The 14,611-nt window shown below is 53.5% G+C and overlaps 1 protein-coding gene across 4 annotated transcripts in view; it reads left to right on the forward strand.

Annotated features, from left to right (window-relative positions):
• Positions 1-13,087, forward strand: part of GNB1 (G protein subunit beta 1) — a 92,588-nt gene extending 79,501 nt beyond the window's left edge. For 2 of the 4 annotated variants that reach the window (XM_082832761.1, XM_082832763.1), the window contains 5 exons: positions 6,988-7,054; positions 8,504-8,705; positions 9,341-9,557; positions 11,043-11,158; positions 11,397-11,708. In XM_082832761.1, the coding sequence (XP_082688887.1) occupies positions 6,988-7,054; positions 8,504-8,705; positions 9,341-9,557; positions 11,043-11,149 (593 nt within the window). In that variant the 3' untranslated portion in view covers positions 11,150-11,158; positions 11,397-11,708. Of the gene's footprint in view, positions 1-6,987; positions 7,055-8,503; positions 8,706-9,340; positions 9,558-11,042; positions 11,159-11,393; positions 11,709-12,486 lie in introns of those variants that run through there. The other 2 variants (XM_082832764.1, XM_082832762.1) reach the window with 2 other exon arrangements.
• The last annotated feature ends 1,524 nt before the right edge of the window (positions 13,088-14,611 follow it).

Below are 14,611 nucleotides of genomic sequence, written 5' to 3' on the forward strand. Positions count from 1 at the left end.
ACTGTCGTACGTTCCTGATGAAGTGACCCTCTTTCTCAGAACCTTCTGTGTTGGCAAGTCGGCTTTATCTGTTGTTGACGTAGCTGCTCCAGCCGTCTTAGTCCGACTGTTTGCATGGTGTATTTTTTCCCATCCACCTAACTGTATTTATAAACAGAGTCCCTTAGAGACAGCACACACTTGGTTCTTTCTTTCTATCCACTCTAAGTGTCTGCCTTTCGAATAGTATGGGGTTCTGTTTCATGCAGTGTGGGTGCAGTGGGATTTGGCTCTCGCTTTATGGTGTGCTCTCCTTTGCTGCCTTCTTTTGGGTTACTTGATGTTTTAGAATTCTATTTTAGTTTTATCTGTTGGCTTTTCTGGTTACCTCCAAAAAAGGGTTATGTAGGGATTGCAGTGTACATTCATAATTTTTCACGGTGTGCTCAGAGTTATACTGTATCCATTTGAATGAAATACAAGAATCTTGTGGCCATAAATGCCCAATTTCTGCCCTTCCTCGTTCTTTATGAAGTTTTTGCAGGCGTTGCGTCTCCATGTGTTATAAGCCCCACGATATATTGTTCTGTTTGTTTCCTTTGAGTGTTCGTAGCCGCTTGAAGAAGTTTGAATCGCCTTTCACATTCACTCAAATCTTTACCATCACGTCCTGAACACGTGAGCTTTTTTCGGGTTCCCTTCAGCCTGATGAACTTGCTTTACCGTTTCTTACTGTGAGTGCAGGTCTCCTAGCAGTGAATTCTGTCTGTTTTCATTTATCTGAAAATGTCGATTATCCTTCATTCTTGAAGAAGTTTTTGCTGGATATATTTAATTCTGGGTTGGTATTATATTCTTCCAGCACTCTTAAGATTTTTCTTTGTTTTTTTAACAGTTTGTGATGTGCCTTGGAGTGACTTTCTTTGTTTATTGTGCTTTAGCACCTTGAATGTGTAAAGTTTTGTCTTTCACTAAATTTGGGAAATATTAGAAATCCGTTTTCTGTTCTTTGTTCTCTGTCTTTTTGTACTCCAGTGGGTGCATGTTCGCATCGTCTCTTAGGTCCCTATGGTTCTGTTCTTGTTTATTCCGTCTCCCGCTTCCCCAGAGCTGTCCTCCAGTACACGTGACTTCTGTCACCTCCAGTGTGTTGTTAAGACTACCCAGCAAGCCGTATATGCCAGATGTTCTGTTTCTCAGTTCTAGAATTCGTTTGCTTTTTTAAAACAATCGTTCTTATTTTCCTGCTGACGTTTCCTGTTTATTTGTGACGAGCATATTTAGGATCCTTGGGCAGAGTTCCAAGAGCTGGCTTTAAAATTCTTACCTGCCAGTTCCAGCAACTAATCCCTTGAGGTTTGGTCTTGGTGGCTCTTTCCTCTTGAATATGGGCGACATTTTCCTGCTTCTTGCTACATCTAGTGATTTTGACTTGTGTCCTGGGCTTTGTGCAGACTCTGTTCCCCTGAAGCCCTGCCATTTCGTTCCGTCGGGAGCAGCCACACAGCCGTGTGGGAGCAGCTGTCCTGCCTGTGTGGTTTGGACAGATGTTGGGGCAGTAGGTGTGCGATTTTTAGGGCCTTCTGTGGCTTTCTCCTTCCCAGGTTTCCTTCTTGCACTTTCCAGTTGTGGTTGACCAGAACCCTGTTTACTGGCTGTTCAAGAAGGCTGGGCCATAGATCTGCATCTGAGATGTGGCTGCAAGAGGGGGCCTGCCCTCAGGCACAGGACAAGCGAGCTCGTTGAAAAACAAGCTCACCCAGCGCCCTTCTCTTCTCCCAAGCGCAGGCTCCCCTCCAGTTTGTCTGCTCCTGCTTCCAGTGCTTTCAGGTTTTTGTTTTTATATTTGTCCGGAGCTCGTGGTGGTTTCTGTGGGAAGGGTGCTCCTGGGGGTGGGAACCCGCCTTCTCGGAACCCAGCCTAGGCTGCCTGCCCCATCCTTGTAAACTGGGGGTTCTGTCCAGTGAGCACCCTTCCTAAACCACTTTGCTTATAGCGTTGATGAACTCACAGCACATTGAAAAACACATTCTTACTGTTTATCGATCCCTTATTACCAGATTCAGTGTATGGACTTCCCTTTTTAATTAAATCTTTTTAACACTTTATTTGCTGAAACAAAAAAATAAATCTAGTATTAGAATGTTTTCGAAATTTTGTGTCCTTCATGTATCATGAAATTTTACTTCTTTGGGAGTTGAGTGGTAGTGTTTTTTTAAACATCTGGCCTCTTAAGAGTATTTGTGACTTTCTTCAGACATGATACATAATTCAGCTTCAAATCAATAAAGGTTAAAACTTGGTAAATTCAAATAGCCTCACTTTAGTCGGGGGGTAAAGGTGTGAATGGTTAGGGGGTTCAAGATCTGAGGATGTGCGGTCTGCATCTTGTCTCAGTCCTTCTAAGCCTCCGTCTGATGACGTTAGTGCTCATCACTCAGGCATCTCTCTCTGGCCTGAGCCTTAAGTTGAGAGCTCTCTGTTAAGCTATGGTTGGGACATTTTGTCGTAGAGCCTTAGAAACTCAGTTGCGCAGAAAACCCACCTTGGTGCTCTTCTCAGCGGTCTCCCTGAGCCCTCAGATGGTGTCTGATGGAGTGAGGGCGGGAGTCGAGCCTCTGCGCTCAGTTTCAGGAGAGAGGCTCTTGGTGGTCAGTTTTGTGTTGCTGTTGTTTCCAGAAAATACAAGGGCCCATATGGAACAAACAGAAGCTTCCTTCTCTAGAGTTGGCCACCCAGGCTTTGGAAACGCTAGCAATACTTGAGAGAGCAAACATCAGATGGCGTTCTATCTTCTGGTGTTTTGCCTTTTAAGTTTCTATCTTAAGGAGTAAAGGATGCCCTCTGGAAATGGTTAATGGAATGAATTCACAACGATTGAGACGGAACATTTATCATTATTGCTGTTGCCATGAATATATTACGTATAGAATAAAACTTGCTGAGTGCTCTCTTGGTGAAAATAATGATACAAAGGCATTAGATTGTATATTTGAGAAATTAGTAATACCCTAAAAGCTCATTCTCCTTTCCTAAACCTCCCATCGCAGTGCAGACACATTTACCCTTTCTGAGATCACCATGGTCAAGAATTTAGCCAGAGGTTTCCTGGGGGTGACATGACTGCCTTGTACTCTTGCCAGAAGCCCTTGCGGTGGCTAAAATTTCATTTTCAGGGATGATTTGTCCATGCTACCCGGGGCTTGAATGCACGTGAAAGCACAGTGGACGGGCCCCCTGGCCTGTTAGTTGCTTCTTTCCTGACAGGCGCCAGCAGGCCCCGCTCTGGGAGGAAAGACGTGTCCCACAGTTCTGCTTCGGGCCACACTGTGCTGCTCTGCGGCGCCTTGTTCTTTGGCAGTTAGTTAACGTGACAGCAGTTTTAGGCTTTCTGTGGTCACAGTCTGGGAAACTCAGATCCCACTGCTCACTTCCTGACCTCACGGACTGCGCCGCCGGCTCAGCTACCCTCTGGGCTTCCCTCCAGCCGGCTCAGCCCCCCAGCAGCAAGAGCCCCCTCTCCCAGGCTGGCCACGGGTCCTGGCTGTGCCTGCATTCAGCCTGAGAGGATACGTGAACCTCCGGGTGGACGGATGCACCCGGCCTGCTGCTGGGTGCTTGTCCTTTGGCATCAGCAGTTTCTGGGTTTGTCTCTTTGGGGTGGCGTTTCCTCACTCGCAGGCCTTCATGTTACTTCGTTGTCTCTCTCTCGTTTTCACGGAGCTGCTCAGAGAACGCACCCTCTGCTCCCGGTCTCCGCTCCCCTGTGCACCTCCGAGCTGATCGGCGGCTTTCCCTCCCCACCCAGCCAGCTGCCCCCGCCTCCCCCAGGTGCTGGCTGGGCTAAGACTGCCAGCGTGATTCACCGTAGAAAGTTGGGAAAGTAACATTTCTTCTTCTGTGTTTTTAACTTCTAATCCCATCCAGAACTGCAGCGTTGTCCTGCAGAGGTGGAGAGGGTTCTGTTGTAAGGTGCGCCGATTTGTCCCTGTCGTCGGTCATTGCAGCAGTTCCCGGCTTGTCACTAGTGCGCGTGTTGTGGCTGTAAATACTGTTCTTGCAGAGGAGTGACTTCTCAGGCCGTAACCGTGTTCTTGGGATGAGTTCCCTTGGCTGCGCTGTTTGGTTCGGGGCAGCACTCGCGGCGGCTCGTGTGTCTGTGCACGTTGGTCTTTGGTTTTGCCGTCTGGCTCAGCTGCCTTCTGGATGAGGAGGTAAGCTTGTCTGCCTCTCTGGCCCAGGTTCCCATCAGCGACACCCTGTCATGAGACCGTCCCCCTTCCCTCCCACGGGTCCTTGACCTGAGCGCCTGCCCTGCCTCACTTCAAGCCTCCTCCCGTCTGGACTGCTGCCAGCTCGTCCCCGCGCCAGGCTGTCCCCAGCGCACCTGTGTCCCGTAGCCACTTGTCTCTGTGAGGCCTGGCACCTCCACACTTGGTGCCCACTTTTGTCAGGATCTGTTTTCCCTGCCCCTCTGGAGGCCTTCGTAAGGCAGCAGCGCCACTGGGCCAGCCACCCTTCTGCTGAGGACACTCACACACTGACACGGCCCCTTCAGGGAATTTGCTCGCTCTTATATAAGCAAAGACAGTAACTGCCACCGTTCGTTGAGAACTGAAATGTGCAGACAGCTCCGTTCCTCCCGATAATTCTCCAGAATGATCCCAGTTCCTCTGGGAAGCCTGGGGCTCGTGAGCCAGCTCACGGGAACACGCACTGCAGGTTAGCAGCTGCGCTGAGAATCGGGCCTACTCTGAAGCCACTGCCCACCTCCCAGCCAGAACGGCCCCACAGGCTTCCCCGGAGCCCGGGTGCCCCTTGATGGTCCCCGTGCACACGGGGCGTCACTGGCCTCCTGGGACGCTGGGCTTGTGGGGTCGGCTGCCGAGCCCGCCAGCTGGACGGTCTGGTGTTCGTGGTTGGTGAGCTCCCGTCTCAGGGCTGTTGACTCTTGATGCTCAGTACTTGTTTGTTAACCTAATTTAAAAGCTGGTTCCGGGACTTCCCTGGTGGTCCAGTGGTTAAGACTCCGTGCTCCCAGTGCAGGGGGCCTGGGTTTGACCCCTGGTCAGGGAACTAGATCCTGCGTGCCGCAACTAAGACTCGGCACAGCCACATAAATAAATATAAAAAGAAAAGCTGGTTTCCACCTTTTCTTTCTGGGAGGAAAAAAGATTTTTGTAAAAAATATAATATCCACCTGGTTATTGTTTTTTTCCCTCGATGTACAAAATACAGAGACCAAAAAAGTGAGTTATGAGCCAGCAGCTCTGACTTTGTCTAATGAAAAGTAGTATTTGGATAGGGTTGACCCTTGAACAACACAGGTTTGAACTGTACTGGTGCACTTACACCTGAGGTTTTTCTCCAAATACAGCACACAGGAGCCCGGGTGGGCCCCGTCCCCAAGGAGACTGAGGAACCGCTGTCACGAGGGCCGACTCCAAGTTCTGTGCAGATTTTCAGCCTCGAGGAGGCTGGCACCCCCGGCCCCCATGTTGTTTAGGGTCAACTGTGTATATTTTGAAAGCTCAAACTACAGGAAGTTAGAAAACGAACACCAAGGCCACCCCAGCGCTCTCCACACGCAGTCTTAGGTCCCTGAGGCGCCCTCGCCCCAGGACCAGGCCGAGCTCCGTGTGTGCTGCCCCGCCCCTCCTCTTCATCTGCATGTGTCTTGGAGTCTTCACAGCATTTGTGGTCCCCAAATGCTGTGTTTTTGTAGATTTGGTCATTTCCAACAGCCTGCCTGGCCCCTGAGGGTCAGCCAGCTGACGTGTGCTGACCACCCGAGGCCCTGAAGAGGCCAGAGCAGGTTGCTAGTGCTCGAGAGCCGAGGCTGTAGCCGGCGGCCTCTGGTCCTTGGGGCGGGAAGCTCGTGGACTCCCTTGGGCTGGACCACCGCCTGCACAAGGTGGGACAGAGGTCATCTTTGAGGTTGTGTTTCTTTGTGCTGTTGACCTAGGAGTGCCCCTGTGTGGCCCTGTGTGAGACCAGGCGGTGCTGCCGTCTCCACAACGCTCCTCCCTGTCTGCTGGGATCCCAAGTCAGACAGGCTAGTGCTGTGATGGCGGGTGTGAGGGTCCCAGGGCTGTTTCCCAGAAGGCTGGCTTGAGCGAGGGTGAGCGTGTGCCAGGAAGTAAGTGCTGCTCTCGGAGCGGAACTTAGGCTGAGACTCAGCGGGAAGAGAGCCCGTGTGGTCCCTGTGTCCTGTGGACGGGACGTGGCCTCCAGCGAGCACTTGACCACAGGTCCTTGTCTAGGCCCGTAGTTGCTGTTTTGAAATTGTTCTCTCTCTGTGTTTTCTATGGGAGACAGTACAGTAATATGTTAGATAAGTGCTTTATTTTCCCAATATTCTTATACTTTCCACATCAGCAGCCTTCAGTGGGCCTCCCCTCTGTATTTTGTCTTTGATCTTACTGGTTCACACAGCGTCACACGTGGCTCTGGTGTGGCCTGGGAAGACCTGGCAGGCATGCTTCTCCCTGGCAAGAGCCCGGCCTGCTGGGGGCAGGGGCTGCTCTGCCACCATCCCCTGGGCCCTCTGGGGGCAGGTGTGCTTACCTGGCACGTGCAGTTCTCAGGGTCACCTACACTAAGACAGAAGCAGCGCTTGTCCCGTAGAAAACGAACCCACCCCCACGCCCATCCTCCTCTCTGGCTCTGGCCCCTGCAGACCCTCCGTCCCTGCTCCTCCCGACGTGTCCAAAAGGGCAGGGGCGGACAGGTGCACTTGCCTACCGAGCCTCTTGGGGCGCCGTGCTCACCGGAGTCCAGTCCTGTGGGCCTGGGGCTCTGACTCTTGCCCGGCAGTGCGTGTTGTCCGTGCTGCTTTCTTCCTCTTCGCAGCACACACGGCAGGGGCCGGGGGTGGTGGACGAGGTATTTGTCTCCCTTGCTGTGGACCTTCCCGCCATAGTTGTTCTGCCAACGTGTTCTTCCATTTATAAGATCATAGAGTCGGGGGCTCGAATTCTGGGGCCATCGTGTCGCTCTGTTTTCCAGGTTACCTGTCCTGCTGCCGTTTTCTGGATGACAATCAGATTGTTACCAGCTCTGGAGACACCACCTGGTGAGTACTTGCGCGCCAGACCTGTCCTCATGCTGCCTGCTTTGGCCCGTAGCTCGAGACGCAGGGGAGTTCTCAGGCCATTTTAACTGGAAATGGCCAGGCGGCTTCAGACACACGTGGCAGTGAGTGGTGGGTGGGTTCGTGGTGCGCTGTGCAGATCTGAAAGCTCAGAGTTGGATTTTGAACAGCAAAGAACTGATTTTGAAACTACAGTTTTGCATGAAATGCCCGCTTTTCTTCCCCCCTGCAGATTTTACCTTTCCAGGCTGTCTTTAGTAGCACTTGGGGGAGTGGGTGTGCTTTAGTCCCTCGCTAAGGTGAGCACCGCCTCGTTGTGGACTCCGAGCACAGCTTTAAAAAACTTGTCACTGGTTACAATTTCACGTGAATTATATCAAACTAATTAATTTTTAGAGTTTCACCTTACTTTTGGATAGACCACGTAAAGCTCTGTAATGTTTTCACTCGAAGCACCAAAGCATATCCTTTTAAATCTTTAGGTAGTTGAATCCTTTTAGGCTTACACTCTCCTCGTGGGTTATTCTGGCCCTTGGAGGCATGTGGTCGTCAGGAGCCAGCGGGCCGCGCAGTGGGCAGGGGTGCCCCGGCCGGGTCCTGTTTCCTGAGGTGTCCTGTATGTATGTCCAGAGGTTCACCGAAGATTTATGATCTGTCTGGACTGTCAGTTGGGGAAGAATTTCTGTATTAGAAGATACTTTTGAAAGCTTTTTCATTCATGAGGGATGTTCTTCAGACCCTGGGAATGTCTTGCTTCCTTCTGTCATCCCTCAGGCCCTAGCAAGGGGCCCTGCACACTTGGATTTGGATGGTTGGGCTGAGCCGGGTTTTCTGCGAGGCTTCCAGTGGCGTTGCTTCTGTGGGTGAAGCACAGAAACAGCACACGCTGTCCTCGCGGCGCTGCTGTGTCTCACCTTTGACTGCCCTCCGTGTAGCCACCCAAGCTGACGGCTGTGGGCCCGAGCTTAGCTCTGCCACCGCTGAGTGACCCCAGTTAAGGGCCGTCATCTCCTCGTCCCAGCCCGTGGGACCCTGGAAGGCATGGAGCTGGCAGCAGCAGGGAGCGCGTTTTCTGTCCAGCCTGGGATGGCAGCCGGGAGCTTCCTGCTGCCCCTCGCTGAGCCCACGCGGGGGGCCGCATGCATCCCTCCTTGACAGGGACTCGGGCTCCCTCTTTTGTTGGTGTTTGAGTTGACGTGGAAATCACAGTTACCGTAAAGACCGTGGGCGTGTGCTCATCTGTACTGTGTTTGTTCATTGCGTTTATTCGTTTGCTTTGTAACAAACCCTTCTAAACAAAGTCGGATTACAGGTTTTAGAGTTGCCTTAAGTGCAGACGTTTACCGCCGTCCTGGGGGGTTTGAAGGACCGTTTGTCACAGGACTAGTCTCCTGCGCAAGTGGGGTGACCGCTGTCATTGCTCTGCTCCAGTGCCCTGTGGGACATTGAGACCGGCCAGCAGACGACCACGTTCACTGGACACACCGGCGACGTCATGAGCCTTTCGCTCGCTCCGGACACCAGACTGTTTGTCTCTGGTGCTTGCGATGCTTCAGCCAAACTCTGGGACGTGCGAGAAGGGATGTGCCGGCAGACCTTCACCGGCCACGAGTCCGACATCAACGCCATCTGTGTGAGTTGGGGTCCGAGGTGCGGGTCGGGGGCCCTTCGCCGGCCGTTAGCAAGTTAGAGTCCTTCTCTGGAGCCATGGGCTGCATCGTCAAATTTGAAGATGTTTTCAGAATTAGATGGTCTCTCTTTTCTATGCAGATACAGTCAAATTGAAAAAAACTCCCTGTGGGAGACTTAGCTGTGACTTGATCTGTCCTTGCTGAGGCCTGGCGTATCTCCCGGCCTTGGGGTGACCAGTGACTGTATCACGCGGCTTCCCCCATCAGGGGACGGGCAGCGCCGCGGCTGAGCCCCTTGGCCCAGCTCTGCGGGGGCGCGCGGGGCGCGGCGGTTGAGGGAGCCTGCCCTTGTCCCCGGCACCGTGACGGGCGGGCCCGGTCTCGCGAGGAGCCGTCCTCCTCGGGTTCAGCCTGGCTGCCAGCAGCCTGCAGGGAGCCCAGCCCGTCAGTGATGGCCACTCTCCCGCTGCTCCTTTGGGAGGACAAATGGGGAGGGGAAGCCGGCTCTTTGGGGAGGACGAGCACATTGCGCCACCCCCGTGCGGGGCCCGCAGTTGCTCTGCTGTCGGGCAGTTTACGTTCACAGTATTTCTTTCTGTGCATTTGCAAATCATCTTGGTTCGCTTTCTCTCTCCAGTTCTTTCCAAACGGCAATGCGTTTGCCACTGGCTCGGACGACGCTACCTGCAGGCTGTTCGACCTCCGTGCGGATCAGGAGCTCGTGACTTACTCCCACGACAACATCATCTGCGGGATCACCTCCGTGTCCTTCTCCAGGAGCGGGCGCCTCCTCCTCGCGGGGTACGATGACTTCAACTGCAATGTCTGGGACGCCCTCAAGGCCGACAGGGCAGGTAGGCAGCGGCTGCGCCTGGCCGGCTGAGACGCGAGCTGAGACGTGTGGGCCCGGCAGGGGGACGGGAGGCAGGCCAGTGGCGGCGGGCTCTCGGCCGCACACGGTGGGCAGGAACGGGCCAGCTGCGTGGTCTTCACGGCCCCCCTCCCATCGGGCCTGTTGGAAGCACAGACTGGAGCTCACACGTGAAAGGCAGGCGAGAGGTGTGTCCTTCCCAAGTGCATTAAAACGCAGGTTGCGCAAAAGACGAGAACTTGCAGTGTTGAAGACGGGGGTTCAGGCGCCTGAATGCTCCAAGACTCCTGGAGTCTTCAGTGCTGGAGAGCGTGGAAAGGGAGCGTGGCTCCGAGCCCGTGGCCTCCCGCTCTGGGTGGGTCTGCTTCCCGCTCTGCATTGAGCCCCTCTTGCCTCTCCTGCTCCCCCACGTGCCCCCAGCGCCCGCGGCCTCTGCCCCGACAGTGCCTGCTGACACTCAGAGGAGTGCAGAAGGCGCATGGGGGTGCTCTGAGATGTGGCTCGGATTCCTCTGGAAAAATGTGGAACTTTCTGGCTGATGACTGCTGAGTGTTGACAGGAGGCCCTGCCTGTCTTGGGGGGCGGGGTTCACTCTGTGATATCCCAAAGGCCCTCCCTCAGCGTCCATCACCAGCCTTCTGTATTCTGTGCTCTGCACCAGGCCCCGGGCATCACAAACAAATGAAGAACAGCCTACAGCCTTCACTGTCGTGCTGTATTTTTGTTGTGCTTTCTGTTGCTTCTTTTAAATAAATTTATTTATTTATTTATTTATTTTTGGCTGTGTTGGGTCTTCGTTGCTGCGCATGGACTTTCTCTAGTTGCGGCGAGCAGGGGCTGCTCTTCGTTGCGGTGCGCGGGCTTCTCATTGCGGTGGCTTCTCTTGTTGTGGAGCACGGGCTCTAGGCGCGTGGGCTCAGTAGTTGCGGTGCACAGACTTAGTTGGTCTGCAGCATGTGGGATCTTCCCGGACCAGGGCTCGAACCCGTGTCCCCTGCATTGGCAGGCAGATTCTTAACCACTGCGCCACCAGGGAAGCCCCCTGTTCCATTTTTTATTTAAGCATTTTACCGTCGGGAGTGCTCAGGAGTCAGTGCAAGAGGCCCTAGGTTGTTCAGTGTGTGTGTTAGTGCCTTTCAGTTGTGTGTGTTCCTTGTTGTCATGCTGTTATCCACGTGTCTTGATAACAGACACGTTGCCAGATTCTCCAGTGTGTTTTCCTTCTGTGTGAATCCCTCCCGCGGCCGTGGGCACGTCCACCATGGGAGAGGAGTACGCTGACCCTTCCTCGCCTTGGACAAGTGTGGGCATGAGCTTCAGTTTAGTTTCCACTTGACCAGGCTTCCTCTCCTTCCTGGTGCCCTTTCCTCACCACTGAGGCCTGGCAGGGACTGAACCTTGGGGGCTTCTGGGTCTGCTTCAGGGAGTGGCTGGATCCAGGGGTGACCGTGCTGTCATCTGCTCCCAGGGGTCTTGGCCGGGCATGACAACCGCGTCAGCTGCCTGGGGGTGACTGACGACGGGATGGCCGTGGCAACAGGGTCCTGGGACAGCTTCCTCAAGATCTGGAACTAACACCAACAGGTAAGGAGCAGCCCCGTGCCCTCCCTGCTTGTAGCTCTACGTATGACATTGTGGGTCGGGGTTTCTAAGATTAATTTGGATGTAGTTGATCTGGACTTGTGGGCACGTGAGCATTGGTGTCAGCTTGGAGCACTTCCTGTGCCCTCAGCCGCGAGCGGGTGCACCCATCATGCTGACTGTGCACCTGCATCAGGGTGTCCGTTTCTCTTCATGTTTCTCTAAACTCTGTTTAAAGCAGCAGGTGGACGCCGCTGTGACTGGAAGACCATTCCAACCTTGGAGCGTTACAGTGATAGCATTTCCAATCCACCCCTACTAACGCGGATGCCCTGCACCCCTCAGAACTTCAAAAGGGCAAGACCTTTTCCCTTCACTTATTGCTGAAACCAAGAGCACAATTCCCATTAAGAGAAGAATCTCTGTGCTGTAAACTAAAACAAATCGTGCATTCCTTCCGGGACCATTGTCTTTTTCTTTTTTTGTTTGTTTTTTTTTTTTTTTTGTCTTGAATGAATTTAAAAGGAAATACTATAATAAAAATGTTAACCAGGTAAGGTAAACTTGAGTGTAATTGTAAGGCAGACACACTTTTCTACTAGTTTCTTTGAATTCTAGATCAGTGATCCTGTTTTGTGATGTTCATGGCGAACAAGTTGAGGACTTCATCTTGTAATTGATTCTAAGTTTCAGATTGTGTTTGTAACAGGATTTTGCAGACATTCATATTTCCTTCTTAAAATATATTCCTTTCTGTTCAGTAGTTAAACAGAGAAAGAGGGTCTAGTGCAGCCTCTCTGGAATTGTGAATGATGTAAATTTAGTCCCTAGTTTTTTTTACTTTTCGTCTCGTGTCACATGATCATTGTGTGCACACACGGCATAGAAGGGTGATGCTGAGAAGTCAAGGAACAGAGCACGCGCCGTGGACGAACAGTGAACACCAGTTAGGCACCTTTGCTCCCCAACCCGCTCTCTCTACCTTCTCAGTTCAGTTTTTAATCTCACCCTGGGTCTCCTTGTGAAGTTGGAGGGAAGTTTATACAACAGCAACAGCGCGACACTACCCTGTGCCCCACCCTGACCGTCAGGAGCCTCTGCTCTCAAGCGAGGTGCCCGTCCTGTGCTTGGATAGTCAGTCAGTTATTTGTGTATGAAACAATGTGTACAAATCAATGTTTTGAAAATAATGATCTCAAACTTTCTAAGTTAAATTTTAAAAAATTTGATCGTTTGCCATATCGGGTGGGTTTACTCTTAGAATCGCATGCTGTAGAAATGCTCAAAAGTGCATATAGGACTCAGTCCTTAGATGTTCTCTTTCTTTTCAGAAATAACCTCTTTAAAGCTGTAACCATTGCTCCTCTGTGCACACGCATCGCATCGGAAGCCGCGCAGCCGGCGGCTCTACACACTCACCTAGCGGGATAGTCACTGTTTTCTTTATTCCTTTAAAAACAAGTCCTGTTCCAAACGATTGCTGTTGGAATTGGGGGGTGGGGCGGGGTGGTACAGGGAATGGAGACCCCGGCCTCCCTTTGTGGATTCCTCACAGCCCGGCTCTCCCGTGGAACCAGCCTTTTGCACCGAGGCAGACCATTTTTCTAACATGCAGACGTCCCTGGTTTTGTGCGCGTCCAGTGTGGAGCAGTGGCGTTGGGACGGCGCAGGCCTCCTCCCCGCACCAAGCACTCCCGTAGAGGCAGCAGCGGCTTCTCCATCCTGTGTTTGCACCATCCTGTGTGCCCTGTGCCCTGGACCCGCAAAGAGTGGGACAAGCACCCCCCCGCCCCGGCCCTACCCCCCTCGGCGCCCCTGTAGAGCTCCCTGCACCCTGTCCCTCACCTTTTGTATTTAATTTTAAAGTCAGTGTACTGCAAGGAAGCTGGATGCAAGACAGGCCCTATACTCGCTGTGCTGTTGCTTAAGATGCAATAAAGCAGTCTGACATGAGGGACTCGGGCGTGGCTGCTCATTTGCGGCGCTGTTTCGGTGTCTGGGGGGCAGCTGCCCTCCCCTGGCTGCCCCTCTTCTGCCCACGTGATGTTTTGTCCCCCTCACAGAGAGTCCATGAAGGGAGCGGCCGGTCCTCAGATGGGCCTGCAGAGCAGCAGCATGCCACCAGCCCTGGCCCCCTGTCACCACCCAGACCGTGGTCCTCTCATCCCCCGGCAGCGTGAGTCTCCCGAGTGGCTGTCCGACCTTTCTCTCCTCTCTGAGCCTCTGCCCCTACTGGTGGCCCTCCCCTACTCTTCCCTCCCTAAGATACTAAGGACGTTACTCCAGAGACATACTTCCCTTCAGATGATAGAACAGTTTTCATCTTTGTCCGAATGAAAAGACCTGCATCTTGCAAGAAAAAATGAGCATCTGCCCCACACCCACGAGAAGCAAACACTTCATTGCATGTCAGTGAGGAAGCCTCTCACTCCACCGCTTCCCTGGACCCCAGCCCTGCCTTCTGTGCCTTCGTGCTAAAGGACGTGATTTTCTTCTAGTCCGAAGTGTTCTGTGTAAGGTTATGAAAGGTAACTTGGTAATTCCCACGGGTCAGATTCATAAGTAAGTGAAGACTGCTCTCAGCGGGAAGTACTCCCTCCTGAAGCTCCCTTTTCCAATTGTCAGGAAGACACAGGCAGTCGGTCCTCCTGGCCCTGCCCATGGGGAGGGGTGGGTGGGACTGGCGCGATGGCAGGGGTCTCTCCTACAAGGACCATGGGTGCGGCCTCCCGGCGGTTGACAGCCTGAACAGTGGGTTCGCCCGGTTTCAACCTCCTCCCCCGCATCTCTCTGGAATAACTCTGCTCTTTGCACGTTTTAACGCTGCCAGCTGTCTCAAAATGCCAGAGAGCATCTAAGGTGCTCCCTGGGCTGGCAGCCTGAGTCCTTGGGAGGGAGGGTCTCCTGGGGTCAGGAAGCAAGCCTTTATCCTGGCACAGGGACACATCTGCTGTCGGCCACCCTCAGAGGGGCATGGCGTGGGCACAGGAGCCTCAGCAAGGGCTGGCTAGACTGGGTGCCCTCTGAGCTGGGGCCAGGGGAGCTGAGACTCAGCCCCTCTGCTTGCTGGCCTCGAGGCCGCCCTCCCACCTTCTCAGCAAAGTGGTCACTGCAAATAGGTGTCCGGGGGCACTAAGAGGACAGCCAGGCGGTGGTGCGAAGCGAAGCGCGTTCCGCACTGCGCTGCCCGGCGTGAACCTCGGATTTCACGCTCGAAGCCTGGGGCCCCTCAGCCCCCTGCGCCGGATGCACCTGGGCAGTGACGGTCTCCTTGCCCCGCCCTCCTCCAGGGCGCCTGCCCTTCCGCCTTCCTTCCTTTGGCCTCCGCCCCTAGTGTCTGCGGTAGCAGCTGGCTCTGGTGAGCACACCTGTTGCAGGTGCAATGTCCACGCTCCGCCAGACCCTCGGCAGCTGGACGTGAACTGGGGCCTTGCGGGGAGCTCTAGGGTCACCTGC

This window comes from Leucopleurus acutus (genome assembly GCF_964270905.1).
Source record: "Leucopleurus acutus genome assembly, chromosome: 2".
In the NCBI taxonomy this organism is placed as follows: domain Eukaryota; kingdom Metazoa; phylum Chordata; class Mammalia; order Artiodactyla; family Delphinidae; genus Leucopleurus; species Leucopleurus acutus.